The sequence below is a fragment of the Rhinolophus hipposideros genome, assembly GCF_964194185.1.
Source record: "Rhinolophus hipposideros genome assembly, chromosome: 9".
Lineage (NCBI taxonomy): Eukaryota > Metazoa > Chordata > Mammalia > Chiroptera > Rhinolophidae > Rhinolophus > Rhinolophus hipposideros.
In genome coordinates this window covers 9,531,307-9,554,949 of record NC_138055.1, presented here as the reverse complement: position 1 = coordinate 9,554,949, position 23,643 = coordinate 9,531,307, and the positions used below count along the sequence as shown (strand labels likewise).

The 23,643-nt window shown below is 53.5% G+C and overlaps 1 protein-coding gene across 1 annotated transcript; it reads right to left on the bottom strand.

The window, feature by feature from the left end:
- Positions 1–14,078: 14,078 nt before the first annotated feature.
- On the bottom strand, positions 14,079–21,669 carry C1QTNF6 (C1q and TNF related 6). Its single transcript, XM_081059313.1, has 3 exons — positions 21,578–21,669; positions 18,716–18,974; positions 14,079–16,382 (listed from the first exon to the last, which is right to left on the bottom strand). Exons 2-3 carry the CDS (start codon positions 18,966–18,968, stop codon positions 15,835–15,837), a joined length of 801 nt encoding a protein of 266 aa, XP_080915439.1. The 5' UTR covers positions 18,969–18,974; positions 21,578–21,669; the 3' UTR covers positions 14,079–15,834.
- Positions 21,670–23,643: the final 1,974 nt, after the last annotated feature.

Sequence of the window (23,643 nt, the reverse complement as noted above, 5' to 3'; positions counted from 1 at the left end):
TCATGAGCCAAATGGTGTTTTGGGACAATCAGCAATTAACTAAAATATACCTTACTCTCTAGGCCTGTCAACATCAATGGCTTCCATGTGAGGGAAGAGGCCCAGTCTCTCCCTGGGGGGGGGGGAGGGGTTGGGCGGGAGTCTCCCACTAAGATACCCACATGGCAAACAGGAGACTCCATCTACAGGGGAGACGGCAAATGGGAATATTGACTCAATACTGCCAGAAAATTCTGAATTTTCAAGAGCAAAAAAATGAGATTAAAAAAAAACACACGTGAAATTCTTTCATTTAAAATATTGGTCATTCATTCTAATTGAAACTAACAAAACACCACCACCAGGCCTGCTGGCCCAGTGAGGTGCCAGAAAGGGCCACTTTTGGAGAGAGGGTGGTACTGAAGGCTAAAGCAGACACAGGACCCTCTGTCAGGAATGTTTCTTCTCAAGTGCTGGCCAGATATTTATTTTACATTGAGGTCACACAGCTTTGCAAATCTTTCCTGTGCTTTTTGTATTGTTTGCTTCTTTAGGAGCCCCAAGCAATAAGCCAAAAGTCTACTTTTCCCGACTCCCTTGCAGCTGAGGCAGTGAGCACGTGACCAGGCTTCCCCAATCAGAAGTCTATGCTGCAGATCTCAGTATGAGAGAGCGTGACGTGGATAAGGAGTCAGAGGAACCTAGAAGGCTGGTGAAGGTGGCATCAGAACATCACATCTCAGAGGCTGCACCCCTCCAAGCCTGGTTTGCCAATCTTGCCGAAGATTCCTGAGGTTCAAAATATCCTGAATAAATTCCTTTTCTAATGAAAGTAGCCAGGTTGGGTTCTATGGTTAGCAACTGAGATTCTTGGCAAACACAGATGTCTTTACCCAGCATGGAGGAAGAGGCACCTAACACAGAGATTAAGGCTTAAAGTCATCTTTAATTACCAGCCCTTTCCTCTCCACCCACCCCCCCCGCCCTTCAACGATGGCTGACCAGCCTGGGTGATGGTGAGGTGGGAACTGAATGAGAGGGCAGCAAGAGAAGAGTACGTGCCCCCGGTTTTCTCTCTGCTGAGGCCCTCGGAATAGGTTGTCACATAGCCAGGTGTGAGCCCTGGATCTTAGGGGCCAACACAGGATGCTCTAAGACAGAAACCTCCTGCTGCCTAGTGTACTCTGAAAAGGGAGTCACAGCCAGGTGTCTTCCTAATTGGCCACAAAGTTGAATGCCTGACTTCCAAAGGCCTGGTGAGGCCCATATACATTCCAGTTGGCTGGCTGACCTTGAATCTGTCTTGCTGACTGGTTTCCATTTTGGGTGGTTAATAAAGAGACAGGCTGACAGAACTTTCAGAACTAGCAGAGGCCCCATGTTTGGTGGGTGGCTGGTTTCACTTTCAGAGTGAGTTAGATATGGCCCGTCGTGAGTCCTCCCACTGCACAGTCACATATCCACTATGGCTTGTCTGAACCAGGTCAGCACGCATGCTGTTTATCAAATCCTTGTTCCCTGCCCCCCCGCCCCGCCCACACCGCTCAACCCCCACCCCAGTGCTGATTTCCTACCACATATCAGGAGAGCTGGACAGGGGCTAGGGCATGTGTGAAGGCCACAGGGGGCCTGGCTGGTGACCCCTTCCCACCCCCACTACCCGCCTGCCTGGTTTCTATGTACCTCTTCACACTCTGCCCAGCAGGCAAACCACCAACACCCCCCACCCAACACCTGCCATAGACAAGAACACTCATTTCTTCTCTCCAATTCTACTTTGTTTCAGTCCCACTGCTCCTTTCAGGCCAGAGATTCCTCCCAGGGGACATGGGCACAGGTTGGGAGTCTAGAAACCTGGGTTTGAGTTCCAACTGTGCCACCAGCCCACTAGTTTCATGTTCTCATGTCCCTCCCTGTAGTAATTGCTGTTCTGGGTCTAGAGACCACAGAAACGGGATGTGGCTAACTTGAGTCCAACAGAACTAGTTAGAAGGATCTTGAATAGTTCACAGGTTCTGGAGACAGATGAAGACCCAGATCTCAGGGGGCACAGACTCCAGACCAGTCGCAAGGGCCTAACTGCAAAGATCCCCTCAAGGGAGCTGCCTCTGGGTGTTTCTTGGCCTTCTCCCACTAGAAAACAGAGTCTCATTGGCTACGATGGGGTCAAATGACCACCCCCTGTCTAGAGAGGATGGAGTAGTTTGGTGGACAGCTTGACCAAGGTCTCACCTATTCCAGGAAGGTAGATCTCCAAAGGGAACTGGTCCTGCGACCAGAAACAGAAGGCCAGATGACTCTGGGCAAACAAGAGCCGAAGGTGCCAGGCCTCCTCCCTCTTTGGGCCCAGCCTCCCCAACCCAGCAAGGATGGGATCGGGTCGATGAGCCTGAAAGTTCTTCCAGGAAAAGCGTCCTCTGAGTGGAGAAATCTGAACTGGACACCTTGCCTCCCTCGGGCCTCGGGAAGGGCTCCTGGCATGAGGATGTCTCACGCTGCCAGCCTGAGGCCTCGGTCTAGGAGAGGACCAGGCAGGGGTAGTGCTGCCACCTGAGTGGAAAAAAGGGAATTTCCCTTCCAACCCCAAAGTGGGACTTGAACCAGTGACCTTGATCTCACAAGCCTCCCAGAGCTCAGCAGCCCATCTGAAATCAGCAGAGAGTGAAGGGCCCCAGGCTGTGTCACCCTCTCTTGGGGCAAGACCAGAGGAACGCTATGACTGGCTTACACATGGAAGCCTGGGGTTGCTCTTTGGGAAATGACCTCTAAATGGAGCTCAGGCAGCAACCGGCTGCATCTGCCAGAAGGTTCTCTCCCACTCCTAACAGATGAATGTGATTTGTGTTCCAAGACCACTTTTCACAGGTCACCACACGGGACCCGTACAAACAACCCAGGGAGGTGGGAGACAAAGACCATGAGACGAGGGTGTTTGGAGAAAAGGAGGTGGTGAGGACAGAGCTGAGTCAGACACTCGACCCTCCAGCTTCCCCAGCAAGATTCTCCCTCACACCCCCTGCCCTCAGCCCCTCCACGCACCTACCCCCATCTTCCTTCACCTCTTCGAAAATACCTAGGAATTCCAGCCTCACCCCTGCTTACGCCTGGGCTTAGGGACCAAACCAGACCCAACCAGTGTACTGGTGGCCAAAGGGGGGGGAGGGGCAGGACATTTAGATCAGGAGGATGTGGCCAATGGCTTTGGCCTGCGGTTTCTGCCCAGAAGTGCTACTAGCACCCTGGCTGAAGTCACCTGTGCCTTTCCTGCAGGAAGCAGGGGGCGGCAGGAGAGGAGGGGGCAGGGGAAGCTGTGAGGTGTGTGGTTTAGGCTGTGAAGCTCACACCAGTGCAAGCACGGACACTTGAGTGAAGGGGCCTGTGAGCCACCTCTTGCCAACAGCTCTCTTCCTGTTTCCTTCTCAGCTCTCCCCAAATCACCTCTGCCTGCCCCCAACACCTGTCTTTCCTCAAGGCTCAGAAGACAGGCCATGGAAGAGGTTCAGAACAGCCTACCTCAGTATAGCAGACATTAAAGGTTACAGCATCACCAAGGCTCCAGAGAACAGAGCACCATGAAGGATAGAGGGGGGCAGAAAGTTCTGGAAGCCATACCCTTCCTTGAAAGGTACCAGGTAATAGTAGCTAACAATACATCCCCCAGCCCTTATTATGTGCAAGGACCTGTTCTATGTACCTTACACATATTAACTCCTGAATATGCCAAGTGTGAGTCGAGGTCACCCAGGAGCTTGTTGGAAATGCAATATTGCAGGACCCCAGACCTGCTGAGTCAGAATCTGCATTTTTAACCAGATCCCTGGGTGATGCGTGTGCACATGAGTTTGAGAAACCTTGTATTAAAATTCATTTAATCCTGGCAACAATACTTTCAGGTAGGTACTCTGAGTATCCTATTTTACACATAAGGAAACTACGGCACAGAGAGGTTAAGTATGTTGCCTGAGGTCACACAGGTGGTAAGTGCCCAAGCTGGGACTTGAACCCAGGCCGTCTGGCTCCAGAGGCCATGCTGCTAAGTGCTGGGCTGTCGCTGCCTTGGGAATGAGATAGCCATGGTAATTGGAGGCACTGCTGGCCATTCCGGGCCTGTGCTGACTGTGCTGCTCTGGCCTTCCAGAACCGACTATGGCCTTCCCCCTATTTCTCTGACTCCCACCTCTCCAGGGACAGTCTGAATCATGCTTTTCCCAGATGTAGAAAGCGAACACCAGGTGGTCAGCATGGAATATTTGTCAGGTACCTGTACCATCCAGCTCTGGGCTGCGAGTTATGGTGGCTGGAAAAGATACTCAACACTCAACCCAGCTTCATGGGGTCCAGGGCCTCGCTGAGGAAATGGTAATGGCGTATGTACGAGTGCTGTAGTAATAGCTAGAATTTGCATAAGGTGTTCAGAGACACCCTGGACAGGTGTGTCTTTAGCACAGGCTTCATGGAGAAGGAGGCTTTGAGCCAGGCCTTAAAGGATAGGTAATGGCTAACACAGAGCAGGGGGCAGAGACCAGCCTGAGCAAAGGGGCAGAGGCAGCTGTGGACACATGTAAAGAAGCCTGTGTGCCCGAAGCAGACGCCTGAGCATGAAGCATCCATGAGTCCACTGCTCATCCGATGCCCAACTCTTCTCCGAAGCATCTCACCCAGAGTGCCCAGACACCCTTGAATTCCCCCTGTGATGAGGAAGTCATTCCCTACCAGAGGAGCGAGCCCGTTCCAGCTCTGGTATATACACAAGTATGTGTGTCTGTGGGCCGCTGTCGAGCAAACCTGAGCCATGCCGATCCTGCCTGCCCAGCCGCTAACTGGAGAGTGAGAGTCTTCTCATACACCCCAGGTCTCCATTGCCCTGGATGTGCTCCCCCCGCCCCCTCCCCACATCGGCCCTTGGAATACCACCATTCATCGGGGTGTATCTGCGGGCGACCTGCACTGCTGGCTCCCCCCACCGGGAGAAGCTGCTGGGCCATCCTCCCCTGCGCTGAAGGACAGCACAGGAAAAAGGCCCTTGGCCCCTGAGGCCTGCCCTGCCTGAAGGAACCCCGAGGCTGGTGCGTCCACACACAGAGCGGTGTGCCCCTCCGGTTGGAAGGCACTGAGCACACGTGTGTGATAAATGCAGCTCGGGCCAGGAGTAAGGCTGACGTGCCCTTCATGCATGATGCTACCTCCCGTGTGTCCCCAAAAAGAAGACCTAACTGGAAAATAAGCCCTAGCAGGATTGTTCAGGAGGACATCCCCTGAACATAAGCCCTAGTGCGTCTTTTGGAGCAAACCTTAATATGAGACCCGGTCTGATTTTCGGGGAAACACGGTAGTTAACCCCCACTGCAGCCATAAGAGCTCCTCTACCATGATGTTCACTGCAGAGATGAGCACACCCAGGACTCAGGAGGGATGTCGCTGACTCCAGGGTCGAGCTCTGAGCACCCGTAGAGGATTCCTGGCCCCCTTCTCCTCACTGCCCACTTCCTGCGTGCCCTCCTCGGACATTGCACACAAAAGATGCTCAACCATTGCTTTAAAAATACTTTAGTTAAACGCGGCAAAGCACAGCGACATGTGGGTCCAGAAGCTGCCACCAGAGGGCAGTGCTTGCTTCTCCACCGCCTCTACACAGGCCCTTTCTGCAGGAGGGTTGAGGCCAAGGCAAGGAGCGCCGCCCAGACTGGGCAGTAGCTGCTTCCTCCCTGGGAGTTCCAGGTGCCCGCAAGACAAGAGGGGGAAGCAAGCAGGGCCACTGGATTCCAGAAAGACAGAACGAGGGGAGCCCAAAGAAGAAGAAAGCCAAGACCAGTGACCTGCAAGGGATCTTGGAGGCTCACGGGTCCATCCACTCCCTGCACAGATGATGAGTCTGGGCTCAGAGTGGGCCAGCTCTCAGCCTGAGGCCACACAGCATGGTGGGGGCTTGAACTCTGGCCTCCGGCCTCCCATATCCCTTCATCCCATTTAACCCCAAAATAGAGCAGGGAACTTAACCCAGGCGGCTCCTCACTCTCCTTTATCTGGTGCCGGTCAGAAATGGGTTTACCCCCTTCTCCTGGCCCCCACCGTCAGGGTTCCTGAGACAACCCCCGGCGCCAGCCCTCAGCTCCTTCTTTCCTTTAGCTCTGGCGGATGAGGGTATCCACCCCCACCTCCAGCCCCAAGTGCTGCTGAGTGCCAAGGACTCACAGTCCTGCACCCCCATCCCTGACCCACATTCTCAGCCCTCCCTCCCCCTTGTTCATCCATCACTCTGCCTCATTTCACCCCAGCACTGGCCTCTTAAAATGAAAATCGCACAATATCATGATACAACCTCACCTGCTCTCCCTGGAAGACCCAGCCCTGCCACCGCAGCCCCTGGGTGCCTGTCAGTTCTTGTAAGGCTCCAAAGCTCTCCCGACCTTGGCTTTCACCCTTGGTGCCATCTCATGGTCACACACCGGTCGTCACTTTCCCAGCGAGGACTTCCCTGGCCAGCCCCTCCACATCTAAAGCGGAGATGGGCCTGTTTGGTCCCTGTACCTGCCCTTCTCCCCTCAGCACTTGCTCTCATTTGTAATGGGCTGGGCATTGGTGGAGGATTTGCTTGGTGTCTGTCTCCCTGGCTGGACTATGGCTCCTCGAGGTCACAGGTCAATTCCATGGAGTCCCATGGCTTCTCCAGCACCGAAAGCCATGTGTGGCTCAGGGTAGGCACGCAAACTGTATTCGTTGAAAGGATGGATGGATGGGTGGATGGGTAGAAGGAAAGATGGCAAGAAGGAAGGAAGGTCTTACTGTGGGGATGAGGAGGTATCTATTCATCCTTTCATTAATTCCACAGGGATTTACTGAGTTCCTTCTGGCAGTACTGAGCTGGGTGCTGTGTGTGGGAGTTACTAGGACATGTGGGGCTTAAAGTCTGCCTAACTCAAGGACTCTTATCTTCGTAAGGGGGTAGGACAAGTGCAAGTCATTATAACTGAGGCAGCATGTCAGTCCAATGACCATTGGCCTGCATTTTCAGGACAGTCCTGCTATCAAGTGTTAGAGTAAATACAAGCTATTTCGTTCTAACTCTCTTAAGCCCTTAGCTAAATAAATTAACAAGGCAGAAGAAATAATTTTTCAGACTCTTTAGAAAATGTGATCGTCATGCGTGTAAGAGACATAGAGTGTGCCCAGTTCAACAAAACACACGCAAGGGCAAAAACAAACAAAACAGGGCCTTGTTTGGCTGGAGCAAAAGGGAAGACCCCCCCCCCCACGCACCCCTTTAACCTCCCCAAATTCTAGGATTCATCCAGTCAACAAATATTGTGGTTCTGCTTCTCAAAGGACAGGAGCAGGACTCAGGCTGGCCCTACTGCGTCTGGGGTCTGCCTTGGAACCATCCACCACCCTGGCCATCAGGGGACAGCGTAAGGTAGAGAGATGGGCCCTGGGAGCGTTGGAGGGTAGGGTGAAGGGTGGAGGGTTGGCAAGGGGTCCCAGGGAAAGAGGAGGTCACTGAGACTGGGGACCACACCCAAAGTACCTCCTTCACAAGGCCCTGCCCCCACCCGCTCCCACCCATAACCTTTCCCACGTGTGAAAGGCCCAGGACTCCAGCCTCATTGGAACGGTTATCGTGCTGGGATAAACGCAACAGGGAACATCCTTTCACCATTGGGGAGGAGGAGCTGCACTTTTAATGAAGGGCTTGTTTTGTAAAAATAAAAATTGTAACATTGTGGGGGCAAAGCCCTAAAAAACAGTTTCCAGGCTCTGGGCCTCACATAGAAAGGTGCTGGCTCGGGTAGTAAATGGCCATCAACTGTGATCAGATGGCCAGCAGCTGTGGCTAGTTGGCCGTCAGCTGTAACCCGTAAGCCATTGGCCACTAATATAACAGCTGTGGCTACGCTAGCAAAAAAAAGTGGGGGCTAGCAAGAAGATGGTGGCTGGCAAGCGAGGACTGCTGTTAGGATGGCAGGTTGCAGATTATGTAGATCCTGCTTCCTATGTCTCAGGCCCAGCCGCCAGAGAGAATATATTGGTTTGACTCCCCTACTTATGGCTCCATGGGTGTTCCTTTTTGGCCTTACCGTGTCCTGCGTTCTTATGTGGGGAGCGGGAGCTGAGACCCTGCCGGACGCCCCGCATGACAAACATTTTCCAATTTCTACAGTGTAAGTACGGCCCCCATGGCCAGTTTCAAGCTAACATCCTGATGTCTCTGAACTCAGAGTTGGGAACAGATGCCTTCAATGGGCTCTTGCCAGCTGGTGCCAGTTGCTCCAGCACACCACTGGCTATGGGATCGAGTTCCAAGGGCCCGCTCCCCATAGACTCCTGTAAGAGTCTTGCCCTATCACGAGACAGATGAAAAGAGCTTCAAGAGGTATTGCATCCTGCAGATAACAATAGCTCAGGTCCCGGACACTTGTCAGAAAGGCCTGGGTTTGAACCCTGGGTCTACCTCTGATCCAATGACCTGAAACTCCTTCAGCTGCTGCCCACTGGATGGATGCAAAATCCCAGGTCATGCAAACCTGGCTCCTCCCACCTCCTGGCCCTTCCCTCAGTTCCTGGGAAGTGCTGAGCAGGTTCCTACCTCCAGGTCTTGTCTATGCTGGTCCCTCTGCCTGCCATATCGTTCCACCCCCCCCCAGCACCCTCTGGGTCTCAGTTGAACCACATCTTCTTTAGAAAGGCCTTCAGTGCCCCCCACCCCCACCTTCCAAATTAGCTTCTCCCATGATTCCTTGAGAGCACTTACCATAAGATGGGGTCCTGATGGATGATGTGCACATAACATCTGTTTCCCCCACTAGGCTCTAGGCCACGTGAGGGCGGGGACTGTGTGGACGTTTTGTTTGCTGCTCTGCCCCCTGTGCCTAGCACAGTGCAGAGCCTGTAATAGGCAGTCTATCTGTCCTTGGGAATCAATGAACACATGCTATGTGAAGGAAATTATCCAGTCTCTCTGCGCTTCAGTTTCTTCTTTTGGAAAATAATATAATAACGTATCTACCTTACGATAATATTAACACCTATAGAGAGCCTACTGTGTGCCAGTCTTTTATACTTACTCCTTGAATCCTCACAACAGCCTTATGTTGTAGATGCTGTTATATCATCCCTATTTTCCAGGTGAGGAAACTGAGGCACAGAGAGGCCAGGTGATCTGCCCTCATTTACCTAGTTAGATTTAAACCCAGGCAGTGCCTCCCTTGGCTTGGGTTGAACTCAGAAAAGCTCAACTCTGCTTGGGAGGGTTGGGGAGGTGTCACGCAGGGGACCCTGCTTGCTGTGCCATTTGTCGTGCAGGGTCTCAGCTCCCACTCCCCGCCCAAGAACACAGGACACGGTAAGGCCAAAAACGAACACCCACGGAGCCATAGATAGGGGAGTCAAACCAATATATTCTCGCTGGTGGCTGGGCTGGAGAAACAGGAAGGAGGATCTACATAATCTGCCTAACAGCAGTCCGCGCTTGCCAGCCACCATCCTCTTGCTAGCCCCCATTCCCTTCTGCTAGCGTAGCCACAGCCGTTATATTAGTGGCCAATGGCTTACAGGTTACAGCTGACGGCCAACTAGCCACAGCAGCTGGCCATCTGATCACAGTTGATGGCCATTTACTACCCGAGCCAGCACCTTTCTATGTGAGGCCGAGAGCCTGGAAACTGCTTTTTGGGGCTTTGTCCCCACAGGAGGGCTCCCAGTGGTGGTGCTCTCTAGCCCCCCCACCCCATGCCCCTGAAGCTTGAAGCCCAATTGGCAGAGCTGACAACTAATAAGCGCTACGATCAGGTGACACTGGGGGCCAAGGTCACCCTCTAAGTTTGGGAAGGCTTCCTAGAACCAACAACATATGATGGTTGAGTCAGAGACCCACATCTAAAAATGTGGCCAAAGAACTCTGATAAAAAAGGAACCAGCTGTACTGGTAACCACTTCTCCCCCACAATCTCTCTGATCTTGCTTGGAGGTTCAGCCCAGACCCTGGGGGTTCAGGGGTAAGTCTTGTTTTGCATAATCCTGTTCTCCTTCCCAGAGGTTGGGTGATGGGTGGTCATGTGACCAGTTCTGGCCAATGAAAAATGAGGGGAAGCTGCTGGATGACAGAATCTGATTCTTCTTTCACTGGCCTTCATCAAGCCTAATGTGACACCTGGACTGGGACAGCAATCTTGTGGCCACCATCTTGTGGCTGCTGTCCTGTGGCCCTGAAGGAAACTGGCCTAAGAGCAAAGCTGTTTCATCGTGTGCTGAGTAGAAATACAGGACAAACCTGGATGCTTTGTGGAGCTGCTGAATTAACCAGCCCTACAGCTGCCCTACCTTGGGTTATTTTTCCTTTACGCTGCTTGGGGATGATATGTGCTCCTTACACCCAAAAGCATCCTAACAAATACAGAAGGGATATGTAGCAGAAAGCAAGTCTTTTCCAGGTTCTTAAGTTTCAAAATAAGAGAGAGCCTGTGTCCCTAGCTAAAGTCTTTGGGAGATGGAATCAAGTAGACACATAATCCCCTCTCTCCCAACACCCAAGATGCCCCCAGAGGGAGGTGAGCTGAGGGAAAGCAAAGAATGTGTCAATGTTGGGGTTCCAGCCCCTCCACCCCAACTGAGCCTGGCAGGACGGGGGGTGCAGCGAAGACCCGCCACAGGTTTGGGACATCTGAGATTCAGAGGAGCTGTTTCTCTCTCCCCAGGCAGAACCCTGAGAAGGCAGGTGGTTGAGACCCCAGGGGAAAAATGGCCACATCGTGTATCCAGGTAGATGGGATTGGGCTCAGACAGCCCACTGAGGGACACAGAATTTGTGAGGTAAGTGCCCGTGAAGGGAAGACCTGGATGTCCAAAGAGGGTTGAGGACCCAGGAGGCTTTGTAGGAATGAGCATGATTTAGCAGGTATGTGGGCGGAACCAGGAGTCTGACGCAGATGGGACATTGACAAAGTCAGCAGATGTCACGTGGACACTGCCAGGAAGGGGCACCTCGATGCAGCCCCTGGGAAATGTGGTGGGAAAGGGACCCCAGCTGGCCAAAAGTACAGTTCTTTGACTTCAGCAGAATGGAAGTGCCTAATGGAAATTAAGTTTAGTCGTGGAGAAATAAAGCAAGTTGTATTTCATGTACATCTCAGTTGGTGGCTTCAATTCATTCCCTTCAGTGATGAACAGCAGTCAGGTAATTGAAGGTCAGCCACCACCACCCCCTACCCCCCACCCTGCTGCTGTACTGAAGAGGGTCCTCTGTTTCCTCCCTGTGCCTGGAGCCCAATTAATACTTCCTCCCGCCCACACTACCACCTCCAGGCTGCAACTATGCACCCCTTCCTCACCCTGCGCGACGACCCTGCTGGTTCCTGGCCACCCCAGACTCCAGTCCTGCTGAATTTGCAGGCCAGGAGCTCCCAGCCATGCGGCTTGGCCCTGTGCACTCTTGACTCGTGTCATGGAAATCCCTCTTTCCTCTCTGGCTGGCCCTAGCTCTCCCAGATTCGGCCCCACCCATAATGTTCTTGCCATCTGTTTTGGGTCTTGTTGAGTTTCTGCCTATGTTTTTCCCTTCTTCCAGATGTACACGTGGCAGTATGTGGCTACTGGGAGGGGCCTGGAGCTGGCAGGAGGAGGGGGAGCAGGAAAGAGAGTTGCATGATTTCAACTCCTGGTTCTTCCTTCCAATGCTCCTCTCCCCCTGCAGCTCAGTGCAAGCCATTCATCCAGGAAACGCTCTTTTGAGCAGCCACTATGTGCTGGCCACTGAGCATACACGAAAATGTCATTTATATAACTGAAGGATGGCCCCAGCGTGGGGAGGTGGCTACATGGGCATTTCACTGGAGTCAGCAGGACTAAGCAATGCAGCTGTCATGGGGGTGTTGTCCCCACCTGGCAGCAGGCTTGAGGGCCTCCAGTTTTATAGGGCCCGTCCCCAACCCCACCCAAGACATTGCTTATGGAGAGAGTCTCCATCACAAAGATCTAATGGCTCTTACCACCCATCTAGGCTGTGCCACCAAGTCAAGAACTGGGATCCCAGACAGTCCAGAAGCTGCATCTGAACCCGGGATGGAAGAAGTGTTTGCAGCACGTCAGACCAGACGACGGAGGGGCTGCCCGTCTCAGAGCCCTGAACTAATGTGCCCTAGAAATGTCTGAGGCTTTTGGAGGACAGACTTCAATCCTCCTGCGGATGCTTGGCAAAAAGCTTCAAAAGCTTTGCTGCCTCAGCAATCAGCAAACCCCCCGTCCGCATGATGTCCATGAGCAAAGGCTTCCCTTTACCATCAGGGTGGGGCAGGGTGCTGATCAGGCCTGGGCCAAAAGCATGCTGGGAGATCTCACCCCTGGGCAGCCTCTGACCCACTAGGGGCTCCTCGGGTGAGAGCTGGAAGGCATTCAGGGCTGGTGGGTAGTCTCCTGCAGTGGCCAGGTGGGCTCCAAGGAAACACTCAAGTCTATCCCGGCCTGGGCCAGCCACTGGGCTTCACAACTGAATTGTGGGGCAGTTATAGTGGTGCTTTTTTTCTTTTTTATGTCTGATCTCATTTATTTGTTACTCTTAGAAAAATCTCATTTTTGACAGGACTCAGATTTAGAGGTAGAAGCTCTCAGAGAGGACAGCCTATGTCTCTTGGCCATCTGTTCCTGGTGTTTTTCTTTAGCCTCCTTCATTCTCTTGGTCCATTTAGCATATTCTGCGGGCTCTTCCTTATTTTTCTTAGTTCGCTATTTCTTCAGAGCCATACACCAACGTTTGTGTTGCAGGACACATGGAGTAACAAGACACTGAATCGTGGGTGCTTTGGTCCTAGGTTTCTCACCTTCTTTGTTTAGGGCTTTCCCACAACATACCAGCACACATCATCTTCTTTAGAGAGATTGAAAAGTTGGCGGTTTCTGCTAGCTCTTTTGGGCCGCAGGTGACGAGGCCCAGTAGCATGAGTGAGACCAGGAATACCATTCTCCCCTTTTTATACAATGACCAGGTTGAGAACACTCAGCTTGGCATTCACAATGCAACCCCCAACAGATCTGCGCTTTCTTCCCGCAGTCCTCCTTGGTCTGTAACAGGAATGCCCCTAACTCAGGAGCAGGCGGACACGGCCATGGGTCAAGACACTCTGCTTCGTGGGGAAACCTTGTTTGTCGTTCCCACCGCTGATTCAAACCACACAACCCTTCCATTCTTCACCCAGAGCGTCAGCAGCAACTTCCGTGGCCACACACTTCTCATACAAGGTATGAAGTTTCAGCTCATTGTCCACTTCGATGAGTTTCTGGCAGCCAGTGGCTGGCAAAGAGATGCTCAGTTTCACCCTGAAGCAGCCGACTGTCTCCAAAGTGACATGAAAAAGAGTGGTGGTTTACTCTTTATAGAATGTTCTTCCACGTGGTGCCCAGGAAGCCATCAAACATGGTAATGCGGGGTGCTCCTGCATCAAGGGGAGTCAACGTGGATTACTTTAAATACGTGTGTGTGAGTAGCCACCGTCCTAGCTTAGAAAGTCACTCTACCACGTAGTGTGTTTTCCTCCATTGAATATCAACGATTTTCTTGTAAATATTATACACAAAACATGAGACAGAATCCCCAGATGAGAGCCTGTGATTTGTTCAGCACTCCTGAGTGTCTGACCAGATGCAAGCTCCACAGGTGTTCTCCAAGGGGAGGCGATGGGTTGTGCTCCTTACGGCAGCCTCCATGCCCAGGGGGAAACAGCACACAGTAGGTGCTCAACAGGTGTGGTTCAAAGGATGAACGCGGCGCTCACCAGGTAGCCTCTCTTCTAGTCCTGATGGCTGCCCTGGGAGGTAGGTTATCATCACCCCCATTTTACAGACAAGGAAACTGACACTCAGAGGAGTAGGGACTTTCCTGAGGTCACAGCCAGGTGTCGCACAACAGACGCTGAGCTAATTCTGATAACATCAAGGCACCGGCTGCCTGAGTAACCGAGGGGGGCTGGTTTCTTTACGGGTGGGGAACCTGTAGAGTGGAGCTCTGGGCTGCCTCAGTCTTTCCAGAGCTCTGGATCTGGACCCCAGGGGAACCAGGACCAGCTGCCCTCCCAAGGTGGGCAAAGAACATTGAGCAGAAAAAAACCAGGCTGAGTCACCAAGAAAACACAAAACCTTTAATCACGCTGGACAAGCAGAGCAGGGAGCAGAAAGACTGCGAGTGGGTGTATAGCACCGGCCTTTGTCAGGCCCTTGGTAGGCCCTGCTGCCATCCCCAGTCACGCACTGTGGCTGCCTGGGCTAGGACTGAGCACCAGAGGCCACAAACTGGGCCCCTTCTGCCCAGAGTCGGCATACGCACCAACTGGTGGAGGCTGCCTCCCTCTGAGAAGAGGGTCAGGCCACCTGGGTCTTGGGAGAGGAAGGCTAGGAATGGAAGAAGGGACAGAAAGCCTGAGGTCCCCTACTTGGCCTGGGCTTCTCCCAACACCTCTCTTGGCATCATGGCTCAGAGGAGGGTCCCCCTGACCAACCTGAAATGTTACTCACTTCAGTTCCCCAGACCTGCTGAGGGGTCCAAAGCCTGGTGCCTTCTGTCCTGGCCCATTGCCCAGCGGCATTTCTAAAGGCAGCACAGGCCAGAGGAGACGCTGCTGGGCGGGAGCTGCCCACCAGGGCCTCAGCACCTTAAAGCCTGAAGAGCCAGGGCACTGGGCTGGCGAGAGGGGCCGAGGGGGATGAGGGAGCACCTGGGAACAGACGTCAGTGTCTGTCAGTGGCTGGGAACCTGGGAGAACGGAGGCCCAGTCACCTTTGGCAGGATGAGCGAGGCCTTGACAGAGTCCTAAGAGCAAGCCAGGGAGAAGCGATGTCAGGAGGTTCGGTATCCTCACAGCTGATAGGACCAGCTGTGTAAGGAGCTACGGGTCTGCTCTCTTCTTCCTTCCCTCTCCCACCCCCAAATACCCCCAAGGCCCTGCGTCCTCTCCTCACACCGTTACCCTGACCAAGGCCCCTCAGAGGTTTGCTGTAATGATGGGCATTGAGCAGGAAAGAGAGGACTAGGCAGGAAACATCCCCCTACACCTCAGAACCCTGTCCCACTAGCCTTGGGGAGTGTGGGTAAGGAGGGGCCATAGTTTCTGAACGCTGAGAACCCAGACTTATGTAATAAGAGCCCCGTGCATTTCTCTGGGTCAGATCTCAGAATACTCTGTGTCTCCCCACCCAGCTGGACTGCATACTCTCACCAAGAGCAGGGCCTGTGTATGATTCACCCCAGCTTTCCCAACGCCTGGCACAGAGTGAACGCTCAGTGAGTGTTGGATGAAGAACAAATTAGCATCAGCTGCACAGGAGGGGGTAAAGATGAGAGAAGAAAGAAGGCGGAAGAGACAAGAGAATAAAGGAGGGGGAGTCCTAGAGAAATGAGAGAATTTAAGGATGTGAGGAAGATTCTAAAATGTTTGGGGGATTCCAGAATGCTCAGGAAGTATTAGAATGTTGTGAAAGTTCTTGAATTTGGTTATTCCAGTGGGGTCCATAGACCAGCAACATTAGCGGTGTCACCCAGGAACTCATTAGAAATGCAGAATCCTGGGTCCACTACGTGCCTGCTGGATCAAAACCCGCATTTTAGCATGATCCCCGGTGACTCAAATGCACAATCAAGTTTGAGACACACTGGTCGAAAAGACTGGGAAAGTTCTAAACTATTAGGTTACATGGCTTCTTAAAATATGTCCGAGAGAGGAGAGCAGCAGAAACAGGCTGGGAGGGAAGGAAAGGAGAGGAGGGCTCCCTGGAATGCCAGGCCCCGTGGGCCCACTTTACACAGGTGAACACTGAGGCCCCACGGGGGATGAGACCTGCCCACAGCCACCCCACACCACAGCCGGCCTGCTGGAGGCACTAATCGTCCTCCGGCTTGATGAGGTGGCCACTGAAAGTGATGTAGGTGTCCACGTCATCGCTGTACACCGCGTTCTCACGCTCGCGCTTGAAGAGCCGCGCCCAGACGCGGTCGCCAGGCGCCAGGGCCAGCATCACGCTCTGGCTCTGCATGATGCTGCGGTCGCTGGGCTGTGCGTACAGGATCACGGCTGCCTCCTCGTTGTGCACCACGTGCACGTAGGTCTCCTTGAAGTTCCAGCTGTGCACGTTGAGGCTGAAGAAGTAGAGGCCGCGCAGGGGCGCGACAAAGTGGCCCGCGGCCAGGTCAAAGTGCCCATCTGGGTTGACGAAGACCGTGTCAAAGAGCAGAGGCTGGAAGCCCTCGCTGCTGTGCAGGGCCGTCTTGCGGCCCACCGAAAAGGCAGAGAAGCGCATCTGGCACGGGCCACCAGGGCTGCCCGCCTGCCCCTTGGCACCCTTGGTGCCCTGCAGACCGCGCTCTCCCCGGGAGCCCTCCCTGCCCAGCTTCCCTGGCATGCCCAGCTGGCCTCGGTCTCCTTTGTCACCTGTGGGAGCAAGAAGGGGAGAAGTCAGGGGGAGCACCGGGGCCTGAACCAAGGGGGTACCTACGCTTGTTTGTGGAGGGTTCTGCCCCTGCCTGGAGAAGGAGCCAGCATTTATTGAGCATTACTGCATGCCAGGCATACCCCCTGAGTGCCCCTCTAAAGAAGACACCATGACCCTCTCCACTCATCGAGAGATTAAGTGACTCGCCCAGGGGCACACAGCTCAGGAGCAGAAGAGGCAGGACTCCAACGGCAGTGTCTCCGTGCCCACCTGTTCCCCTCCTTGGCAGTTTCCCTCCTACTGTGGGCTCAGGGAGGCCTGGGGGGGGTGGTCACTGCACCCAGCCAGACTCCTGTGGGAATGTGGGCGTGGCAGGATGCACTTTGCATTTCTGACCCAGAGAAGGAACCAAGGAAAATACCTCTGTCACCCCCACCTCCCCCCAAGGAAATGCCCCAGCAAGGAGCCAGGCAGCACTTGGCTGGCATTACGCCCCTCTGTGTGACCTTGACCATTTCATGGCTGAGTTTTCTCTTTGGCCTGTATCTTGAAAAGGATCATGCCCACCTCACAAGGGCGTTCGTGAGCCCTCCACAAAGTACCCCATTGGAAAGCACTCTGCAAACTGCAAATGTGAAGCAGGATGGCTCACCCAGCACTGCTTGGCCTGTACCCACCTGCCCTGGCAGCAACTAACCTGGTCCCCAGGCAGACACACTTCTGCCCAGCTCTTATTTCAGGCTGACTTTGAACAAAGGAGAAGCAGGTAGCCACCTATGTCTTGAGGGACCTGATCCCAAATATTTCTCTGCTGCCTGTCACGGAGCCTGAAATGGCACTGTGAGCCCTTTGAATGAACTGCATGGCCCTGTGTTTTCTGGAGGTCCCCTATGGCCATGGGAAGAGTGGAGAAAGGAGCCGAAAGGAAGACACAAGCAGGCCCTTGGAGGAGAAGCCTGGAGAGAAGGGGCGGAGGGGGCCCACAGCTCTTCGGAGGTCGGGTTCAACAGCCTCACTAGACAACTAACTGCCTCATTGTCTGCACCACACTTTACAGTTTGCAGAGCACTTGGTTTGCCCCAGAGGGCTCTGCTGGCCTTGGAGAAGGCGTGACGTATGAGGTGGTCAGGAAAGAGGGGTGAGGAAGGAAGGCATCCTCACCCACGAAATCTGAATGTGGGAGGGTCTCAGACGCCAGCCCACCCCTGGCTGTGGGATGGAGTGGCCCTGTGGAGACCACAGAGACAGATCCTGGTTCTGCCCCTGACAACTGTGTGACCCCAGGAGACCTCCTCCCCTCTCAGAGGCTCAGTTTCCCCATCTACCCATTCATCCCCAAAGTGGGATGAATGACAAAGTACCAACTTTGGGGTCATTGTGAGCAAAGATGGAGGTCAAGGATATCGAGAGCAGGGCCCAGCCCCAGCCAATCACAGTCCATAGCAGCAGAAGTAGTTTTCTTCAGTCTGATTGTAAAGGACAGGGAGCCAGCTCTCACCTGCATGGCCCTAGTGGCCTCCCGTAGTTCTTTCTGCTTCCACCCTGTCCCCTGGCATATATTCACCACACGACATTAGAGGGATCCATTTGAAACCTAAATTGGATCAGGTCCTTCCTCTGCTCAAACCCTCCCCTGCCTCTATCTCACTCAGAGGAGAACCCAAGTCTCATCTGGGCCCTGTTTTGTCTCCAACCTCAGCTCTTCCTGCTCCTTAAAAACTCCAGGCCTTGGGCAGCTGGATGGCTCAGCTGGTTAGAGCGCTAGCTCTCAAACACAAGGTTGCGGAATAAGATTGAAAACGGCACTGGACTTGGAGCTGAGCTGCTCGCTCCACAACTAGATTGAAAGAACAATGACTTGGAGCTGATGGGCCCTGGAGAAACACACTGTTCCCCAATATTCTCCAATAAAAAATAAATAGTTTTAAAAAATCACAGAACTCCAGGCCCATTCCTACCCCAGGGCCTATGCACCTCCTTTTCCCTCCTTCCCCTTCCCCTGCCCCACCTTGTCATTTACATGTCATTTACATGGCATTTGTCACCATCTGTGTATTGCTCACCGTCTGCCTCCAGCCCTAGAATGGAAGCTTGATGGCAGTAGGCATGTCTGTCTGATTTGTTCATGCTCAGACCCTCAAATTTAGAAGCGTCCTGGCACATAGCAGATGCTCAATTAACGAGTGAATGAAAGAAAGGGTCTGGGGCAATTTTCTGTTTTGGTTTCTTCTGCTTCCTCCTCCTCACCTCCCTGGCCCAAGAAGAGACCCCCCCCAGGCCCTCCCTGTGCCCGAGGAGGCCAGTCCAGCCCAAGCTGCATGTGGGCACTCACCCTTCAGGATGGTGATGTTAATGTAGGGCCTGACCTCAGGCCATATGTACGGGAGGGCAGACGGAGACGCCGAGGACACATCGGGAGCGTCAGCGGGGACCAGGGCGTCCTCAGAGTCACAGCACCGTCGGCAGTAACCAGGCGTACTGGAGGCCACCGCTTCCCGAGAGGTGGGCTCCTCAGTGGGGACTGCAAACACCAGAAGAGGGAGCAGAAACACTGCGTAGAAGAGGTCTGGGGCAGCTACCCCCATGGCGACCTGGAGCAGGGAAGGAGGGGCAGAAATCACATTTAACTTCACATCTCGGTTGTGCACAGGCCCAACGTGGAGGCTGCCACCCATAGCAAGTGAGCTCCTCATGTAACTCGGGGAGAGAGCATCAGTGCCCCCGTGGAACAAACAAGAACTCTGAGACCCACCCAGGGAGGCAAGATCTTCAAGGTCACAGAGGCTTGTGGCAGGGTAGGGCCTGGAGGCTGAGAAAAACCTCCCAGAAAAAACCTAGTCCCTGGAGGCTCTGCCACACAAGTACCCCGCAGGAGGAAGTCCCTCTGAGAGAGCCATAGCCAGGAGCAGAGGAGGGTCCGGGGAGGCATTTGCTGGGGCAGGTGAGGAAGACGCCCCAGCTGCCCCTGGGTCATAACAACTGAGACTGTAAAATGCTCCCCTTCCCCCACCTCCCTCTGGTTTGTTTTCTTGCCATTGACTCCACCATGTCCTACAAGCACATGCCACTGGTGCAGCCTGAGGAAAGCGAGTGAGCCTTTGGGACAAACACAAAGGATTCTGCAGGCTTTTTCTTTAGGAGAGGGGACACGTGACTGAGTCCATGGTCTGAAGTGTGAGCACCATGGTCCTGACAAAAAAAAAAAAAGGAAAATTCATTTATTCTAGCAGGAAGGCAGCAACTTCCACCTGAGAAAACACATGGGGTTCTGTGTGGTGTTGGTGTTATTATATTGTTGAGAAATCAGGAGTAGGTAGGCTGAGTTGTGGGCTGCAGGCGACTGCTGGCTTATACAGTGCCTTTGTGCAAGGTAGGAGAAGGCACCCCTCAGAACAGGCAAATTAGAAACAAAAGAGAATGCACCACGGAGGGTGTGGAACTTGGCAAGGGCTGGTGTCAGCCCACCTCCCCTCTAGGCATCTTTGTGCAGTCAACAACCTGCACAACTCAACCTTACACAGACTCCCTGCAGAGAAGGCTCAGGAGAGTTCATTCATTGGACAATGGTTGTGTCAATCATCGTAGACCTGCCAATCAGCAGCCAAGGTGGTAAATTGGAATTAAGGGGCTGAACTAGAAAGTCTGGAAAATTCAAAAGGATCAGAGAAGTCCAAGGGTTTGTGAGGATATATTTTGGGCTTGGCCAAGAAGGGATCCATAGTTCCTGGAGAGGGGCAGGAAATAGCCTGGACACCAGCAGCTGGAGACAGGCCTGGGGGCTGGGTGAGCAGGAAGCTGGGCAAAGAGCCTTTGAGGTGGTGACAGTCTTTGGGGGCTGGCACCGAGTTATCACACGATCAGAAACTCAGCTTTTGAAACCAGACTGGTTTTTACACTTCTGGTGTTTCTTTGTTTATTTCCTTTTGTTCTCCTTTAACATTTAGTACAATTCAAAAATATTTTTCTGTGGTTAATACATGTAGAGAAGGTAAAATTATTACTGTTTTAAATGCCATCCTATGTCTGCTGAGCACCGTGGTAAGAGCTAGGTTTTAAAGGGCCAGGAGCCCTCCCCTGAACACCTCCCTCCCCCTGGGACTGGGTAGTAGCAGGAGAAGGGAGAGTGTCAGGCAGTCTCTGGGAGCCATCAGTCCCTCCTGGAGGTAACCATTCCCCAGCTCCTATCTCCCCATCCTAGTCCGGTTTCCTGGTTCTGCTCAATAAGGCAGGTCAAAGCCTCACAGATCAAGTCCTCTCTGCCCACGATTATCACCCTGATCTTTTATTTGTAAATTACACATCCCAGTGGTTTTGAGGAAAGGAAAGAAAAAAATCCCCTTTTTCCTGGCCAGAATGTGACCTCATGGGAAAAGGTGAGGTCTTAGTCAGACCTGAGATCCTAGACTAGTTTACAAGCTGTGTGACCTAGGGCTAGTGGCTTAACTTCTCTGGGCTTTCTGCTCCTAGACACAAGGAGAGGACACCACCACCTCCCTCTCAGATTGTTCGGGAATAATTCAATGCATGGAAGGTGCCTGTCTTGTGAAAAACTCGATAAAAAGTTTCTTGCTTCCTCCACCCAGCACAAGTTCTTTCCAGTGCCTGCCCAGCATAGTACAAGGAATGGGAAGAGAAGAACTTCTCTCAGAGGACTGGGTCGGTTTAAAGATATTTCTGTTGGCCCAGACAGATGGAAGTCAAAAGCTCTGAGACATAAACTGTGACCTGAGGGACAGGAAGCAGGAAGCAAAGCAGCTTTTAACAAAAGTAATAAGGACCTCCAGGATCATTGAAGGGCCCTGGGGGAAGAGTGCCAGGCAGGGATCGAATATGAGGGGCCATGTCATTGGGGGTGATTTAGGGGTCCCTGATGCTTCCATTTGGGAGCTTCTATTTGGGACCTCTTTGAGGTCAGGCCCTGCTGCACTGAATTTCTTTGTGTCCTAGCAGGGTTGGGCACAAGCCAGGAGCAGCTGAGGGAAGCCCTTCTCCAGGGACTAAGGTCTCAGTCACAGGAGGGAATGGGACATGGAGAGCCTAGAGCAACTAGCCAGGGCCAACGGGTTAGAGCAGGGCCTGAGATGTGCGACGTGTCCGGGAAGAGAGGAGGGAGGAGAGGAATTCCAGACTCTGACCCCAGCCTCCTCAGCCCTGCCGCCCTGCCATGGGAATTGCAGGACATCCCATCACTCACCCTGTGTCCTGCAGACTCGCACAGCGGCTCACGGACTGGGGGCCTCGGGGCGGCCTCTGGCTCCTTGGCCCATGTCTGCAATAATAACTTGTTGCTGGTCCAGACCCCCAGGCCCAGACGAGGAAGGAGGGAGTAAGGGATGGAGGCAGGGCGAGTAGGAGGGAGGGCCGGCTGAGGGAGCGGGCTGAGCTGGCTTCCCACTTCCCCTCCTCCCTGCTCCCTCCCCTCTAGCCGCTAGGTTCTCCGGAGATAAAGGGAGCTCTGGATTTTCTTTGCTTAACTCTTTGGTGGTCCAGTGGGGTCTTGTTTGATTCAGAGGCCCAATAAAGTCAGAGCCTGAAGGGGTCTGAGGCCCCTGATATGCTTGCAGGGATATTGAGGTGGGGTGGGGGAGGAGCAGGAGCCCCTTAAGTTGTTCAGGAAGGGAGAGGCTGGGCTGGAATCCTGCTGCTCGGTGGGTTGGGGGTGGGGCTCCAGCTTAAGCCGAAGAGTGGAAAGGGCACAGGCAGGAAGGAGTCTAGCAGCCTCAGGTTCAAATCCTGCCACTGCCACTCAGCGGTTAAGTGACACCCTAGGTATCTGTAGAACTCCAGTCTCTAGTCTCATCACTGCCAGTCATGGGAGGCTCAGTAAAGGTTTGTCCAGTGAAGGTATTACCTCCTCACGTATCAGGTAAGGGTGGCAGCCGGGTCAAAACCCCCACCCCAACGGATGCCAAAGTCCTCCTCTGCCTGGAATTTTGCCATGATTGATTATCCCTCCTGGTCTTCTAGAGCCAATTGCCCTATGAAAATGACCCCCAAGAAGTTCACAGGAGGGCAGCCTGTAGAGGGTACCCCTGGCCTGGGCAGCATCCTGCCTCAGCCTCTTTCAGTTTGGGCTGTGGGAGGTTTAGCAAGGGCCGTAGCCCTGCTTCTCTGCAGCCAGAGACCCCTGTGCAGACTGTCAAATGTCCCTTGCCCTCCAGCACGCTCTCATTCTACATTTGTTGAGTACATATTGCCTGGATTAGGCCTTTTCTTTGCAGGGGCTTTTGGTACCCAAAGGCTCTTTACATCCATTATTTCAACCAATCCCACCCCAGCCTTGGGAAAGGGGTCTGATGTGACTTGCCTCAGGTCACACAGTGAGTGAAGAGGAACCACGCCCTATAGGACAGAAATGTTCTCCATCCCACTGGACTTCCCACGATGGCACAATGGGCATGGTTGTGGGCAAAGGCTGCAGGTCAGGGTCTGCCCCCTGGAGAGAGAGAGGTGACATGATGGCGCTCGGGAGGTGCAGGAGTGCAGAGACCCAAGGGAGATTTACGAAAGTCTGGGGATTTGGACACTAAACCCACCCAGTCCCCACTCACAGCTAGGCAAGATGTGGAGGATGAAACAGCCTCTGTGTGTCCTTGACCAGCTCTCATCTCTGCGCCTGTTTTCCTATTAGCTTGGGGGATAATCAAAGCACAGAATATCCAGGCCTGGAAGGACCCTTAGAGATGATCTAATCCAATTCCTTAATCTGTCCCACAAGGATACTGTCACCCAGGGAGGGCAAGTCTTTGGCTCAAGGTCACACAGCACATGGGAGTCCAAGCTGGGATGACAGCCAGACACCCAACTTCTAGCTTTGTGCTGTGTCCCCCTCCCAAACCCACTTGGAGCCCCCCAGGCCTATTTAGGGGCCCAAGGGGGCCCAAAGGAAAGCAGATGGAAGGACTATGGCTGCTGGAAAATTCAGTCCACACTGGCTGTGCCCTCTATGTGGCCCTGCCCCAGGCAGCATTCCCAGGGCACAGAGCCATGGCTGCAGAGGGAAGGAGCCAAGGGGAGCCACCCTCCCAGCCTCCCTACTCTGCTGCCACCAGGAAAAGGGCCGAGTCAGCAACACTGGAGGGGGGAGACAGCGAGCTGTCTCTGAGCTCTCTGGCTTAAAAAGACTAGCATGTGAGGAAAGGGAAAATGGACGGGGGTTTTCCCTTTAGAGAGAAGCAGGATGGGGACACAGGAAGGGTTTTGTCAGGGCCTATTATGTGGCCAGCACTCTGTTCCATGCCTCATTCAACAGCCCCTCTG